Here is a 17,643-nt window from a genome sequence, read left to right as displayed (position 1 = left end):
ACATTTTTAAATACACAAAAAATGTGTAATAAGGGCTTATGGATTTAATCAGAGAGCCTCAAAATCATATTTGAAGTAAATAAATCCCTGTTTTATTATTCCAAGTTACTGTAAAAAGGAAGAAAATATTTCCCAAGGTATATGAAGCACACATACAAGTGACATTTTGTTAGAAAATTACTTTCATAATCGTGATAGCCCTAAAACAAATAATAAATGGTCATAATTAGGGCTGTCAATCGATGAAAATGTTTAATCAAATTAATTACATAATGTGCTGATTAATTAATCTAATTAGCACTCAGTAAGTGCTCAGGTGCCTCGCTCTCTTCGAGCCCGGCACAGCGGTTCCTCTAAAACAATTCCAGAGGCTCCTGGGGCATATGGCATCCTCAGCGGCGGCCGCGCCGTTTGGGTTGATGCATATGAGACCGCTTCAGCACTGGCTACAGACTCGAGTCCCGAGATGGGCATGGCACCAAGGCACCTACCGTGTGACAATCACCCCTTCTTGCCATCACACTTTCAACCCTTGGACAGACCTCTGCTTTCTGCGGACCGGAGTCCCCTTGCAGCAGGTGTCCAGACGTGTTGTGGTGACCACAGACACCCTTTGACAGGGTTGGGTGCCGTGTGCACCGGTGGCACGCTGCCGCTAGCCTCTGGACAGGACCCCGGCAGCATTGGCACATCAACTGCCTAGATTTGCTGGCTGTATCTCTTGCCCTACGGAGGTTTCTCCCACTAATCCAGGGCAAGCACGTCTTGATCCGTTCAGACAGCACCACGACGGTAGCGTACATAAATCGTCAAGGCGGCGGCGGACGTGCTGTCGTGGCAGGTTTCACCCAGCAAAGAGTGGAGGCTCCACCCCAGATGGCCCAGCTGATATGGGACCAATTCGGCAAGGCACAGATAGATCTCTTTGCCTCCCAAAACAACTCCCACTGCCCGCTCTGGTACTCCCTGAGAGGAGCTCCCCTCGGGACAGACGCACTGGCACAAAGCTGGCCCACCCGGGCCTGGTTCTCGGATAACGCGGCACAACCGACCGGGTGTTCCGCCTGCACACAGCGCCCTTCACCAAGTTGTTCCAGTGCGCCTTCTATCCCAGGTTAGCAACTAAGCATTGCTCCCTGGATGTTCTCTGAGCAATTTGCGGCCAGACCCATTACGAGTCACAGGTGCTTTGTACTGGGGTCGGGCTCCACGTGCTTAGTTCCCTTTTCAGGCAAACTCCCCTTGATGTATTTCCCGCGGTATGGTCCCCCTGTCGGCGGACTCGCGTTTCCCTTGGGCAGCCCCACTGCCCCGGTCGCCGTGCTTGTAGAGTCCCCCCTCATTAGGCTGGACCTACCACCGCGCCATTTCCCACGTACGGCTTCACAACCCTCATGGTGTATTTGCCAAATGTTACCTCCCCCTAGACTGGACAGGATGTAGCCTCCACAGGCTCTTTTCCCCCTGAAAGAATAGGACCGGGAAAGACCACCTTCCCCGACACATTTCATAGCGTTAAGATCCGCTAGCATGACCGCTTCACGTCCTATGTGAGATACATAGTGAGAGAAAAGCCACGGCTGCCGGGCTGGCACCATGCTTGTCATGTAGCGCCTGTTACCCCCCTCAGGGGTGGGGGAAACCTAAGGTCTGTATGTGACACCTCTTTGGGGGCGTTGGGGAGGGCTACGTCCAGCCGACACAGTTGACTCTAGCACGCAGTAGCCTGCTTGCACCTGTCTCGACAGTTCACATTACACGGTCAGTGCGTGGTGTTTTTATATGGGACCCTTTGTGTCACTTCATTCAACACAGCGTCAAGTGATTAACAGAAGGGGAATGTCATGGTTACAGTTGTAACCTCCATTCCTCAAGGGAAGGAACGAGACATTGTGTCCCTCCTGCCACAGCACTAGACCTACCACTTAAAACTGCCGTAACTTATTTTCGGCTCCTCTGTGCAAAATCTTGACCGGCACTCCCTGCCCCGCTTCCCTTTATACCCATATGTCCAGGGCATGCAAATTTGTTCTGCCAACTTGACATTGGCCTTTTCTCAGGTTCAGAGGTAAGTTTGGTGTCCCAGGAAGACCCCTTGTGTCACTTCATTTGACACAAAGTCTCGTTCCTTCCCTCGGGGAACGGAGGTTACAACAGTAACCATGACGATTCGTCTTTGTGAAGGACACTTGAATCAAGCCAAGTACAAGGTTATCCTGGAAGAAAACTTGCTTCCTTCTGCTCTAACAATGTTCCTCAACTCTGAGTATCAGATCAAGACCCTGTCATGGCCAGCCCCATATCCAAACCTGAACCTGAAGTTTATTTCCATATTATTGAACATAAGCCAATCATTGGCCTACAGTTCACAGCAATCCACTTTGCAATTGAATTTGTTAATCAATCCGAGATTTATTATAAGGGCTTATCTAAGGATGTGTCAATGTACAACTGCATTAGATGTACGTTTTTGTAGCTTCTCACTTTGGTTGCATTGCGTCATAAACATACTATTTTCAGGTTGCTGTGTCAAGTTAAACGTAGTTCAGTATTTTGAAAAACACATCTTGAGATCCCTAAGTTCAGATTTGAGCTTCATCAAGCTATGTTTTGAACACAAGTATGCATCCTCATGTTGTGCTGTCTGCTGAAGGGTTGGTTTGTTCTCTGTTTAAGTCGCGCATTGCCTATACAGCAGAGGTTTCGCTTACTGACCCCTGGAGAAAACAATTGGTACTTCAAGCTTGACTTTCTCCTTATTACGGTCTGAGGACATGATTAATTGCGTAAATTATTTAACATGTTATTTTTTATATAATTAATCACACTGAATTAACGTATTAAGTCGACAGCCCTAGTCATAATTAAAATTATTTGTATGACAGTTAATCATCAGCCAAATTTCATAATCGTGACAGCCCTAGGTTGCACTAAAATGGTTAATAAACAAACTTTACTCACCCCATATTCCCATGAATATTGCAAAGAACACCGTAGCTGTGTTGTCAAACAGATACGATTGCTAAAAGGCAATTAGAAGAAAAGGCATCATTTACATAAATAAATATGGAAAGACTCTCATTTCTGGTGTCCATACAATATTCTTCACTAACCCATGAGGAGCTACAGGTTGAGTTGAGTTTCCAGTAGCCACATTTCTTATCACAGAGAGGACACATGAGGATCTGCCCACCTATAGTCTCATTACAGATCTCCTTACTAAAGCAGAGAAACAATAAAAACCACAACTGTTTGTGCGAACACAGACTCACATTCACTGAACTCAACAGGTGTCTTAGACCCCAAACAATCTCTGAATGCTTCTAGACATGCAACACTATTTCACACGTCACTGCGATCCAGAACATGTCATAGTACAATTCATAACAAGCGCAAGTAAGTGTCTCAACATTACCACAAGGGGCACTGTTGTCTTGTTTACTGGCCGTAAGTTGTTCACCTCATAAATTATTAAGTCATTTTATAGAGTCACCAGCTCCGAGGTGAATCACAGCATTACAAACTTTGATTTGAAGCAAAAAAGTATTTGTTCAAGACTTTGTATTTAACGTCTTTAATGAGGGAATTAACTACAATCCCATGAAGCACTGCAAATGACATAATAAAATTATGGGAAATGGGAAAATGTAAAACTATTAATTTAAAGTTGATTATAAGTATAAATATATTTTAATATTACTGCAAAATATTCAGATATCTGCAAATATACATGTAGTTTGACACTGTATAGTGACCAAAGCCGTTATTAACTGCAGTTGGTTTGCCTCTTTAGTTTCCAGTATTAAACAAGATTTTTAAACAATGACATTGAAATAACATGGACTGATGGCTTCAACAGAAGAATGCACTATCGATTAACCACCTTAATCGGTCACAGTAGGTCTATAAGTTATCGTTAAAAATCGGAACCAAACTGTTGCGCTCAATTGAAGTTTGTTACAGCCACAGTAATGCAAAAATATTAAGTATGTAAGTAATAGTCATTGCAATTAAATAACTTTATCGATAAACAATCAAGAATTAAGAAGTCGGCCTATCTGTTTTATCTAATGAAGCTAAGTGTTTTTTAAAGCGTCATAAGTGTTAGCAAACATCATCACGTATTTGTTTTAGATTTAGCCTTATTGAATACTAGAAACACTTTTGACTATAGATGCAGTATCCCGTAAATACATAAAGGTAACTAACACAAAAGTAACTAATGACAGATAAAAATGATATAAATAATACATTAATTATAATATAATGATTATTTGCAGCACAATCTCTGACTGAAAGGTGCATTAGCTAACATTTTGTATTACCGCACTAGAAACGATACTCGAAAATATTATATACAGGTATATCGATTAATCTGGCACATAGCCCGCCCCTACATAATGGGACTGTGCACTTATACTTCAATGGCCAAGCATTCTCGTGCATTTGCATACTTGCGTAGAATATGTTTCTGGTTTAATTCTCACCTCCAGACGTTGTCATCAAAGGTGGCAAAACCATAGATGAAGCAGAACAGACCAACAATTGCAGCGTAGAACAGCATCTCTGTATAATAACCCAGCCATGCAAAGTAGATGCTGATCTTCTCTCCATAGTACTTCCTGTGGTAGGAAGGACATTATGCACGATGAAGAAAGGAAACCTTAAAGGTTTGGCTACCTAAGGTACCTTGCCATAACTTCTTCAACAAAAACTTTGAGGCAAAATAGTTAGAACCAAAGAACCCATACATACTGTATTGGGCGTATAACGATTAGAAAGAAGTATTATGGATAGATTCATCAAGTTTTGTGTTAAGCTATTGGGGAGCAATTAGTTAATTTGGATGAACAGAACGTGTGAAGAATTTACAGCATTTCTTTGAAATATAAATAGCCATTTGTGACATTATAAGTACAGTAAGTAATTTTTGATCAATTTTAGGCAATCTTGGAGAATAAAAGTACAATTTCATTTCAAAAACATAAACATTTTTAAGTAATCCCAAACTTTTGAATGGTAATGTAAATGTACAATTGCTGTGCCATACCATGTATGGATTATTTATGTAGCTACTGTTCAAATTAGCATTATGTTCAGACAGTAACAATAATGAACACATGGTAATAGATCCCACTTTTCAAATGAAATGGTTCCCATGCTCGGCCATAGATCTCTCAGGACCGCCCACACTGCCACTGAGCCAAACGATGATGTAACTATTCATACTACTGTACACAGTATTTGGTAGTAACAGATAGTAACTACATAATCATATTACGAAACAATATTTACTCATCATTGAATTACACAACATTTTAAAATGTGTGCAATCAGATTACTGTTGTCCAAGTTCATCCAACAGTCCTAAAAAATAAACCCTCTTCGTAAATACCAACAATTCTCTTAAAATCTTACACCCATTTTTCTTCCATTTTACGTAACATAGTGTTAGTTTTTCCCTTTTGTTGCTGTTTGATTTTATGTTTACTGATGGTTCACGAAAGAGGTGTTAATAGGTACTTAATACGGGGGGCATGGGTAATTCAGCGCATATTGGCACTGACTACCACCCCTGTGAAATCCCAAAATGCATACAAATTTATTTTATAGAAACATAGTTAATGTGTACAAAAATGATAACATAAATAAGATCTATCTACAGCCATTTGTTGTGAATCAGAAAAATCTGAAAAAATAATGTACTAACTGCAATGTTTATCTGATTTGCAAGATGCACTCCAAAGGTTTAATGCACATCATTGTGATGACCTAACAGCCTTCACAGTACTGGTATATTAGATTTTTTATGGGAATGAAAACGAGGTATAGACTTATAGTCTCTTTGACTGCATGCGCTGTATGAAGACATATAAATGTCTTAGTTCACACCTCATATTCCCAACTAGTGCTATAATGCGCTTTTTGTCAACATATTTTATTTAACATTGTTTTGTGTGGAAAGATTATTTTTTCAATGAAAAACCCATTGAAGAAACTGTAAGTCTGTAACTCACACTCTCGTTTTCATCTTGTCAAAAACCAAATATGGTGCTACTGTGAATATGATCCATGTGTGCTTGTTTGCCACTTACAACTATATTTATTATTATTATTATTATTATTATTATTATTAATCGTACGTGTGTCGCGGTTTTTGTTTAGTTTTGAAAACAGAATTGAAATCCAAAGTAAGTTTACGCGTAATGAATAAAATTCATATGAATTAATTCAAACTCATTACATCTATTAATAAAACACTTTAATTTTAGACAAATAGATAATAATAAAATACATTACAGAGCAATTGTGCATCATATCTTGCGCTTCAATGGTAGGAATCTTGCTTTATGCGATTAAGTTTTGTGGCATTAGTTTAACCAGACCATATTTGTTACGGTTAATGTTGTCTAAAACTCACTTTTGTTTTAGATCATTAGAAGTGCCATTACAGTTACTTGGAAGCTGCTTTGAAATGGGTTTTATTACAAGGAACCTTCATACAAAATTGCTGCCTGTGAAGTCACTGCCTTAGCTTTTGGACATTTTGTCAGATGTAAGTGTCTCATGTTGATAGAGAATGTGCTGAACTTGTGGTTCATCTGCTAGGACACCTGTGTGAACATAGGGGAACTGACTTTACTGTCACTTGCCAAAATATTTTTTGGGGTCACTCTAATTGTTTAAGCTGTATCGCCCAGCCCTAATGGTAACACACGCATTTGGAAAACAGGAAGTATAAAGTCAAGCAAGGCTGGTGTGTGTCTCACCGTATAAGGTTGAGCGGCTGCTCTTTATAACAGTGACTGAAGCGAGCCCAGAATTTGTACAGAGAATAACGCTCACTCTCACAGCTCGGATCACGAGACCTGGTCCAGTACTTGCACTACACACACACATACACACACACACACAAACACATTATTACTTTATTGATGAAGCACAACCCTTTGAACCTTATTTCATGAACTCTTTAGAGACAGGTTTGATGGCTGAGTGAAAGACGTACGTCATGCAGGGGGAAGGCCGCTGTGTAGGTGCCGTTATTCAGCAGTCTCTTAATACCCTTCTTGTCCTTGTCTTCTTTACTGTATGGACATCTGGAGAGGATATAATAAACCTACACAGAAAACAGAATAAAACAAGCCTAAAGTTACAGGAGGACAAACACTGCAATTCCTCAATAAAAGCTGTCTAGTTTATGTCCTGTAAGTTTAATATGACCATGTTGGATTTAGATGGATTTAGAAAAGACAAAAATGTATAATGTATTATATGGGTGAATCTTCAAATAGTCACTTGAAATACTGAAAAATGAAATTATGTTTTATCTATGTTTTGTAACATTTATCAGATGTCCTAGAATAAAAATCTAATCATGGTCTTAATTTTGGTACAATATGTGATTGTGCCTGATGGTAATATCATTTTTATCTTTTAAAAGAAAAGTCTGGATGACACTGTGACAGGGCGGAGGGCGGGGCTGAAATTTTTTCAAAGATAAAGGAATATTTCACCAAATTTTTTTTAATGTTCCTATCATTTACTCTCCTTCATGACTAGAAGAATATTTCAGCTCTGTAGGTCCTCAAAATGCAAGTGAATGGGTACCAACATTTTGAAAGGTGAAGCCAAAATACAACGTCCATGCATGTGGACGCGGGGTCGCACAAGGTTAAAGTCCGCATGAAGTGTCTCGAAAAGAGCAGTTTTCTTTGGCCTGTTGATATATTTCCTACTAAAACATGAAGTTGGTGCAGGACTTGTTTTATTTTTATATGCTATACATCGAAGGAAACCTCCAGTCACACATATTGCATCTAACTCCCGTGAGTGCATTCCAATCAGAAGTGATTGTCTTACTGTCCTAATTCCCCTCAAAGACAATTCCCCTCCACTGTGAGAGTTTCAGATGGCTGAAAGGTCACAACGGTCAGTCAGAACATACTTTTTAAGCAATTCTTATTGGAAGGTCTGTTTGGAACGACCCTACAGCATGGATTGTGCTCCCTACGAAGTGCCCTGCGAAGGCATCTTCTATGCCGGTTAGAACACAGCCATGTGGGCTTGATAGGTAGGAGGGTGCATTCTCAATCTGGTTTCTCAGTCTGTAATGTAATGTATGTAAGCTAAGGTCAATATATTTATAGCAACTTAAATCACTACTTTTGAAAGTAACTCTATTGCCCCTCCCCCCTTGAGTACTGAAGCTTGTTGCCACAACAGTAACTCAAGTACGCAAGTTTAAGTTGTTCAGCCGGACCACACAATGGCAATGCCTGGGAAAAGTGCTCACATTTGTGTACGCGTACTTGTGTAAAGTATGTTTCTTGCCTAAAAGTGCACTAAGTAAATTTTGGTTTATGTTGCACTTACTGCATCACGTAACAGCAAAAGTTTTCAGTTACTGATGCCATTGTTAAAAATGCACTGTTAGCCATGGTTAATTTATTCTACACGTGAAAGTGTCCAATAATGAGGGTTTGAATATAAAGGTATTAGTAGTATTCAGGAAAATGTTACTGAGTGCACATTGTTTTGTAATTTATCACCCAAACGCAAGACAAAGGTCCCCCTTTTTGAAGAATAACACATTTATTAAATTTCATACTTTATTTAATAATAAAATTACATATTATAATTATTTTTTAATATATATATAAAAATTGTGTAGGTGCTGAATGCCAGGCATTTCTTAAATTTTATATTAAATGCTTTCTTACGATCCTGTTGCGTGTGGATGGAGGGAAGAAGGTCTCTTTATCCTCGATGAGGAAGAAGTCAGTCTTACTCTTGTCAAATGTTGAGGTGAAGTAATCTGGCTCGGGGTTCATCACATGGTCTGGCAGTTTGATGGGTGTAAAGAGCCAACCACAGGGCACCTCTTTATTATCAGGAACATCATTGACTTTAAAAGGCACTTTGATTTTCAGAACATCTGCATATGTTGCCAGCACCTCCCATGGGACGTGGATCTTCAGGAAGAACGTTCTCCCATCTTCCGACTCCTGGAATGACAAATGCATGGCAGATAAGGAGAGGAAGAACGGCTATTTGATTAATGCTAATTTAACTATTCCTTTTGAATGGACAGTAACAGGTGAAAAGAACATACTGTGTATATCTATATATATAATACTGTGAAAAAGTATTTGCCCCTTCCTGATTTCTTCTATTTTTTGTGTATTTTTCATACTAATTTGTTTTAGATCTTCAAACGAGATATGACATAAAACAAAGGCAAACTGAGTAGACACAAAATACAGTTTTCAAATATATATATATATATATATTTATTGAAACAAAAAATTTATCCAACACCTATATCACCCATGTGAAAAACGAACTGCCCCCTTAAACTTAAAAGCTGGTTGTGGTTTAGTAGTAACAACTGCAACCACACTCTTCAGATAACCGGAGATCAGTCTTTCACAACGCTGTGGGGGAATTTTGGCCCACGCTTCTTTGCACAACTGCTTTAGTTCAGCCACGTTGGAGGGTTTGAGCATGAACTGCCCGATTAAGGTCCTGCCACAGCATCTCAATCGTTTAAGTCATGACTAGGTCACTCCAAAACTTTCATTTATCTTCTTTTGAGCCATTCAGAGTTACTCCTATAATTTGGATCATTGTCTTGCTGAATAATCCAGTTACGCTTGAGCTTCAACTCACGGACTGATGACCGGATGTTCTCCTTTAGGATTTTCCGGTAGAGAGCAGAATTCATGTTTCCCTCAATTATTGCAAGTCACCCAGAAGCAGCAAAGCATCCCCACACCATCACACTACCACCACCATGCTTGACCGTAAGTATGATTTTCATTTTGTGTAAATCTGTGTTTGATTTACACCAGATGTAACAGGACCCCTGTCTTCCAAACAGTTCCTCTTTTGACGCATTCAACATTTTCCCAAAAGGTTTGAAGATCATCAAGGTGTGTTTTGGAAAAATTCAAATGAGCCTTAATGTTTTTCTGGGTTAAGTGGTTTTCACCTCACCACTCTTCCATGGATGGCATTTTTGGCCAGTGTCTTTCTGATAGTGGGGTCATGAACTCTGACCTTTAGAGAGTCCAGCGGTTCCACTACTTACATATCAGCCGAAAGACAGTTACTCAATAATAGTGCATTAAAACTGTTTGTTCAGGCATTCAGTTCTTGTTTATACTTGCTCAGGATATATTAAATATTAAACTGCAGTTTCAACACACCAATTCATCATAAGATTTCTTCCATGGATGGCATTTTTGGCCAGTGTCTTTCTGATAGTGGGGTCATGAACTCTGACCTTTAGAGAGTCCAGCGGTTCCTTGGATGTTGTCCTTGGCTTTTTTGTGACTTCCTGAATGAGTTGTTGCTGTGCTCTTGGAGGAATATTGGAGGGTCGCCACTTCTGGGAAGGTTCACTACTGTGCCAATTTTCTCCATTTGGAGATATTGGCTCTCACTGTGGTTCTTTGGAGTTCCAGAGCCTTTGAAATAGCTTTTTAACCATTTCCAGACTGATATTTCAATCACCTTTTTCCTAATTTCTGGAATTTCTTTTGACATTGGCATAGTGTGCTCCTGGGAGACCTTTTAGCTTCACACTGCTGCAAAAGTTTGATTTAGGTGTTGATTTGATTGAACGGGGCTGTCAGTAATCAGGTTTGGGTGTGTCTAGTCCAGCCGATACCCATTATGAATGTTTCATAGATTTGGGAATTTTGTAACTAAGGGGGTAAATACTTTTTCACACAGGCCCAGATGGTATTGGATAACCTTTTTGCTTCAATAAATAACATTAACATTTAAAAACTGTATTTTGTGTTTACTCAGATTGACTTTGTTTTAAGTTAAATTTTGTTTGAATTTGTGAATCAATTTAGTATGAGATGTACACAAAAACAGAAGAAATCAGGAAGGGGCAAATACATTTTCCCAGCACTTTGTGTATATATATATATATATATATATATTTAGTATATATATACTTGGATTGTGTGTATATGTATATATTGTGTGTGTATATAGACCTGTGATTTTGCTAAACATCTCCTTTTTAATCATACGGGATTGGAACATTAGTGTGAGTAAATGATGAGTAAATATTTTAGGGGTGAACTATACCTTTAGGTATGTTTCCAGGTACAATATGAATTAAATTTCCCTCTAGGTGACACTAACTGACAAAATTCCTGAAAACTGGGCTCAACTAAACATATGCAGTGAAATATGTTGCTCCTGATTGAAGGATTTTGCCAAAAGTTAATAACCTAGTGTTTATAAATCAATATATCTATTTCTGAGATGATTTAATAGGAATCTGATGACATATGAATGTCCTAACAGGGCTTTTCAATTTCAGATTTTACACTCACAGATTTGTCCTCGGTCTCCAAGTCAAGTCCTGCTTTCTGTAAATTAGCTTCAAACTCTTTCCTCCGATCCTGTGAAACACATGAAAGATCAATTTCAAATCTGAGATTGTTGACTTACATTGTATGGACATACAGAGCTAAAAATCTTCATTTGTGTTCAGCAGAAGAAAGAAAGTCACACATCTGGGATAGCAGGAGGGTGAGTAAATGATGAAAGAATTTTAATTTTTGGTTGAACTAGTCCTTTAACGTTTCTGAGTCGCCATTTGTTTTGGCAAATGCTTTTCCCAAATTATCTTGGAATATGAAGGTAGAAGTCAAATGTCATTAACTGAATATGCTACAGAGTGAAATACGCACCTGTTTTTTCTCTCCATCCTTGTCGTCGATGTATGAGAGAACAAAATCTATCCGCCGTACGCCATCTCTGAAGTACACAGAGTCCTTGCTCTGAAGCTGTTTGTCTACCTGCACACACACACAGGTTAAAGTATTAAAGCTATTACATATCAGCCGAAAGACAGTTACTCAATAATAGTGCATTAAAACTGTTTGTTCAGGCATTCAGTTCTTGTTTATACTTGCTCAGGATATATTAAATATTAAACTGCAGTTTCAACACACCAATTCATCATAAGATTTCTACAGTTAGGATAACAAGACTAATGCCACAACACCCACAGCAAATAATCCAAGCATCCTGCTACACACTTGCAGGCATCATACGTGCATCAAATCTCAAGCTTTTAAAATAAGCTCCATGCAAAAGAAAAGTCAGCATTACCATATATGTCTACTTTTTGCTAATGTCTACCCCTAATATTACTTAAAATTGCTTTATTCAGGACATTTTCCTTTATAGGACGTCACTGGACATTTGACACACACACACATACTTTAGCAAACATGTGCAGTCTGAGCTCTAGTGACTGGCAACTGACAGCGATCATTTGCATACTGTTTATACTGTAGTATGTGCTAATAGAAAGAGAAGCAGGTAGAATAACAACAGCATAAAACAGGGGTTCATAAAATGGCTGTGGCTTTTGCAACACAGCTGTTGTCTCTATTGGTCAGCTATAATGAGTCTAAAAAAGTGTTCTCATTATCTCTTTAATGTCACTCCCTCTATGAGGTTTATGCTTTTTACAATAAAAACAGAGGCCCAGAATTTGACATTTGCACTTCTACAGTAAAAGAAAATCTCTGGCATTTTATACTGACTGTTCCTTCCCTCTTAAACCTCAAATTATTCAACAATGCAACAATGTTTGCTGCCATCTGCTGTTTAGGAGAGTCTCATATGTCCTATCTCATGACATAAATGGATAAAAACAGCAAGTTACTACCTCTTTCTCTTCAACACCAGCCAAATGTCTTATTTTGAATCATATAATTTTTTTAATCACAGTCTAGAACCTGCAGGAAAAACAATGATCCCAGATCAGACATGACAAGAGCATACAGCTGAAGTCAGAAGTTTTCATACACCTTAGCCAAATACATTTAAACTCAGTTTGTACAATTCCTGACATTTAATCGTAGAAAACATTCCCTGTCTTAGGTCAGTTAGGATCACTACTTTATTTTAAGAATGTGAAATGTCAGAATAATAGTAGAGAGAATGATTTATTTCAGCTTTTATTTCTGTCATCACATTCCCAGTGGGTCAGAAATTTACATACACTTTATTAGTATTTGATATCATTGCCTTTAAATTGTTTAACATGGGTCAAACGTTTTGGGTAGCCTTCCACAAGCTTCTCACAATAAGTTTCTGGAATTTTGGTCCATTCCTCCAGACAGAACTGCTGTAACTGAGTCAGGTTTTTAGGCCTCCTTGCTCACACACGCTTTTTCAGTTCTGTCCTCAGATTGAGGTCAGGGATTTATGATGGCCACTCCAATACCTTGAATGTATTGTCCTTGAGCCATTTTGCCACAACTGTGGAGGTATGCTTGTCCATTTGGAAGTCCCATTTGCTAACAAGTTTTAACTTCATGGCTGATGTCTTGAGATATTGCTTCAATATATCCACATCATTTTCCTTCCTCATGTTGTCATCTATTTTCTGAAGTGCACCAGTCCCTCCTGCAGCAAAGCACCCCCACAACATGATGCTGCCACCCCCATGCTTCACGGTTGGGATGATGTTCTTCAGCTTGCAAGTCTCACCCTTTTTCCTCCAAACATAACATTGGTCATTAAGGCCAAACAGTTACATTTTTGCTTCATTAGCCCAGAGGACAAGACCTTTGTCCCCATGTGCATTTGCAAACTGTAGTCTGGCTTTTTTATGGTGGATGGAAGCATTGGCTTCTTCCTTGCTGAGCAGCCTTTCAGGTTATATCGATATAGGACTCGTTTTACTGTAGATATAGATACTTGTCTACTTGATTCCTCCAGCATATTCACAAAGTACTTTGCTGTTGTTCTGGGATTGATTTGCACTTTTCGCACCAAACTACATTCATCTCTATGAGACAGAATGTGTCTCCTTCCTGAGTGGTATGATTGCTGCACGGCCCCATGGTGTTTATACTTGGATACTATTGTTTATACAGACGAACGTGGAACCTTCAGGCATTAGGAAATTGCTCCCAAGGATTAACCAGACTTGTGGAGGTCCACAATTTATTTTTCTGAGTTCTTTGCTGATTTCTTTTGATTTTCCCATGATGTCAAGCAAGGAGGCACTCGGTTTGAAGGTAGGCCTTAATATACATCCACAGCTACACCTCAATTCAGTACACCTCATATCAGAAGCTAATTGGCAAATTGTCAAAAGGCTTGACATAATTTTCTGGAATTTTACAAGCTACTTAAAGGCACAGTTAACTTAATGTATGTAAGCTTCTGACCCACTGGAATTGTGATATAGTCAATTACAAGTGAAAAAATTGGCAATTGTTGGAAAAAATACTTGTGTCATGCACAAAGCAGATGTCCTAAACAAATTGCCAAATCTATAGTTTGCTAATATTAAATCTGTGGAGTGGTTAAAAATATATTTTTTATTATTTCAACCTAAGTGTATGGAAACGTCTGACTTCAACTGTGTACTGTATTTACTCTCTGCTAACACTGACATGGCCCTCATAAGCATGGCCTTCACTCTGAGGCAGGAAAAAAAGCTCTGCAGGAACAGTTGAATGCTCTTGGTCTGTCACAGGAGCTGCCTGCACTATGCAGCTGTTCTGTAACAACTAAAAATAACTTACATACGCTGCATAACACAAACAAAGCCAGCCACTTCATTCTCTCAATGCTACCTCCAGAGATGAGAGCAAACCCAGTTGCACTTTTTTCAGTTTAACAAGCTCATTTTGTTTAGCCTGTCCCCACCCCTGTATTTCCAACTTCTCCATGCTATATTATGAACTATACACATTTTGATGATATATGATATATGCAGTATACATAAATATATTTTTAAGATATTAGTTCACTGAAAGTTGCACCCACAGGTTATTTGTCTAACCTGTAACCGTCATATTTTTCACTTTACAAAGTGATGAACTACAGTATTTCATACATGAAAAAGCCATAATTAGGGCTCGTTAAAAATATTTATATTCCAATTAACTGGAATCTTCATTTGAACAATTCCAATACTGATTCTGAAAAAAACTAAGAACAATCTTTTACTTTAAAGTTTACTTCAATTCATTGTTAGCTGGGCCCTGTTGTTCATTTTTAAAATGGCTTAATGTACCAAGTTGGAAGGTTTCTTGTATAATTTACAGCATTGTCTGAGAGAAATATATATATATTGTTTTTCTCATATCTAAGGGAAATGGACATTACAACTGAAATATATGGGAATGAATCAGAATTGACTCAAATTATATTTCTATTAAAATCGAAAGCTTGTGAACCGGAATTGAATCAAATCAGGAAATCTGTATCAATACCCAGCCCTCGTCATAATGACATCATCATCCTTTCAAGAAGTGAACTTCAAGTCCACTTTTCTTTATAATTTTATGGTATGTTTTTTTGTTTTATTTAGGACAATCTTAAAATGTCAACCTTTTTTTTATAGATTCTGTATAGAAAACAATTGATAATTGAAAAGAAAACATTTGAAAAATATATTAGAATTACATTCTCTTTCTAAGAATTGCAATCTATCAAATTGAATATCAAATTGAACTCAAATTGTCAACCCTGTTAACTTCCTAAAGAAATAATTAAGTTCCAAGCATATTTTAAAATATATTCGTTTGGCACAATGCAATTTATCAACACTTAAAGTCCCTTTACAAGTGCAGCTTTCTTTCCTGTGTTGAAGTATTTTCAATTGAAACAGGAATTTGAGGTGGAACATATTGAACATATTGAGCCAATAGCCTTTAGCTTACGTCACAGCCATGAACATGGTTCAATGCTCGCTATTGCTAGTCAAAGGCAAGTGGTATTTCGGGGAGAAATATTCTGATTCTAGAGAGGATTTGATTGGACAAATTGAGTAAGTGCAGTATGAGTCATCAATATTTTTTGTCTGTATTTTCGGAAGAGGAAGACTGTAAATTTGAAATGTGTATATTTGCTAAAAGTGAATTAGAATATATGGCCTCAAAGCTAACAGAAATGAAGCTCCAGTTTTGATTTCATGAAGTATTTACCATGATAAAAATCACCTTGTTCCTTTAAAACAAACAAAACACAGAAAATCCTGATGACTGCCAACTGTCTACAGCTAACACTTCCATGCTAATGTACAGAATTCAGTAATACACACTAACATCCATTAGTAAACGCAGTTACTGTTGGTCATTTATAGTAACGTCACGACTAGTAATAATACAATTCCCCAAGGATCCTCCTTCGTCTTTCCAGAACTGCTCTGATGGAGAGATTGAAGAAAGCAAAAGCAATTTACCTCCATTCCGTCTATCAAGTGCTGCATCATTCAGCGTTCTGGAGGTGTAGACCACCTCCCTTACTACAGCAGCAGAACCCTGACCCACACACATACATACACAAACACACACACTCAGTGGATAAAGCTGTGTTCCTTTAAGATAAGCAAACGCCCAGTCATTAACAGAGCGGAGAGAGAGAGAGAGAGAGAGAGAGAGAGAGAGAGAGAGAGAGAGAAGGGGGAGCTTATATTGATGACATACTTTTTTAATTGCACTGAATTATTGTATTTCATTTGTAATTCAGTATTTCATTTTATTTATGATGTTCCCTTCCTTATTATTTGTTTAAATCAATTTTTACTTTTATTATGAGGTTACTATGTGGTTTCTAGGGTCTTCAGGGTGGTTGTTATGCAGTTGCTAAGGTGTTATTAGAGGTTTAGTCTGTTGCTATGTGGATGTTAGTGTGTTGCTAGGTGGCAGCTAGAATGTTTTTGAGCACATTGCTATGTGGCTACTAGGGCTTTGCCAGAGTGTTCTAATTGGTTGTCAGAGCTTTGCTGTTGCATAATATGTGGTTTAGTCTGTTGCTTTTTGGTTGCTAGGGTGTTGTTATGTGGTTGATATGGTGTTAAAAGTGGTTGTCAGGGCAGCTGATACAGTATTTTTTCGCTGAGGTGCTCTGAGGTGTATGTTTTTAGTACATTACAAAGTAGCTGTTAAGGCTTGCTAGTGTGTTCTCAGTGGTTTTCCAGATATTGCTGTTGCTAAGGTGTTGCTAGGTGATTGCTAGGGTGTTCAGAATTATGCTAGGGCATTGCTATGTAGTTGCTAAGGTGTTCTGAGTGTTTTTTAGCACAATGCTATGCAGCTGCTGGGGCATTGCAAGGGTGTTCTCAAGGTTGTGGCATTGCTGTGCTGTTGCTAAGGTGTTTTAAGTGTTCGTAGTGTGTTGATATGTTGTTGCTAGGTGGTTCTAGGGTGTTCTAAATTGTTAGAACACCCTGCATTGCTGTTCAGTTGCTAAAGTGTTATTAGGCATTATAGTCTTTTGTTATGCGGTTGTTTGCTGGTTACTTTGATGTTCTGAGTGTTTTTTTAGCAAATTGCTTTGTGGTTGCTATAGTGTTGTTAAGGTGTTCTCAGCGGTTGTCAAGACACTGCTGTGTAGTTGCTAAGGTGTTATCAGTGTTTTTAATCTGTTGATATGTTGTTGCTATGGTGCTGTTAGGGTGTTCTCAGTGATTATTAGAGCATTGATGTGCAGTTGCTAAGGTGTTACATGTGGTTTGGTCTGTTGCTTTGTGGTTGCTAGGGTGTTGTTAGGTGGTTGATTGGGTGTTAAGACTTTTTTTTGCACATAACTATACAGCTGCTAGTGCACTGTAAGGTTGTTCTTGGTGGTTGACAGGGC

The 17,643-nt window shown here is 38.5% G+C and overlaps 1 protein-coding gene across 1 annotated transcript in view; it reads right to left on the bottom strand.

Moving 5' to 3' along the window:
• The window catches only part of LOC127637995 (anoctamin-5-like), a 65,454-nt gene that overhangs the window by 21,264 nt on the left and 26,547 nt on the right, over positions 1 to 17,643 (bottom strand). The window contains exons 3-10 of the mRNA XM_052119352.1: positions 11,721 to 11,828; positions 11,361 to 11,429; positions 8,724 to 9,008; positions 7,010 to 7,120; positions 6,771 to 6,886; positions 4,488 to 4,622; positions 3,114 to 3,219; positions 2,962 to 3,022 (exon numbers count right to left, since the gene is read on the bottom strand). Of these exons, the coding sequence (XP_051975312.1) occupies positions 2,962 to 3,022; positions 3,114 to 3,219; positions 4,488 to 4,622; positions 6,771 to 6,886; positions 7,010 to 7,120; positions 8,724 to 9,008; positions 11,361 to 11,429; positions 11,721 to 11,828 (991 nt within the window). The remainder of the gene's footprint in view (positions 1 to 2,961; positions 3,023 to 3,113; positions 3,220 to 4,487; positions 4,623 to 6,770; positions 6,887 to 7,009; positions 7,121 to 8,723; positions 9,009 to 11,360; positions 11,430 to 11,720; positions 11,829 to 17,643) is intronic.

This window comes from Xyrauchen texanus, chromosome 46 (genome assembly GCF_025860055.1).
Source record: "Xyrauchen texanus isolate HMW12.3.18 chromosome 46, RBS_HiC_50CHRs, whole genome shotgun sequence".
NCBI lineage: Eukaryota > Metazoa > Chordata > Actinopteri > Cypriniformes > Catostomidae > Xyrauchen > Xyrauchen texanus.
This window is presented reverse-complemented; position numbering and strand designations above follow the sequence as displayed.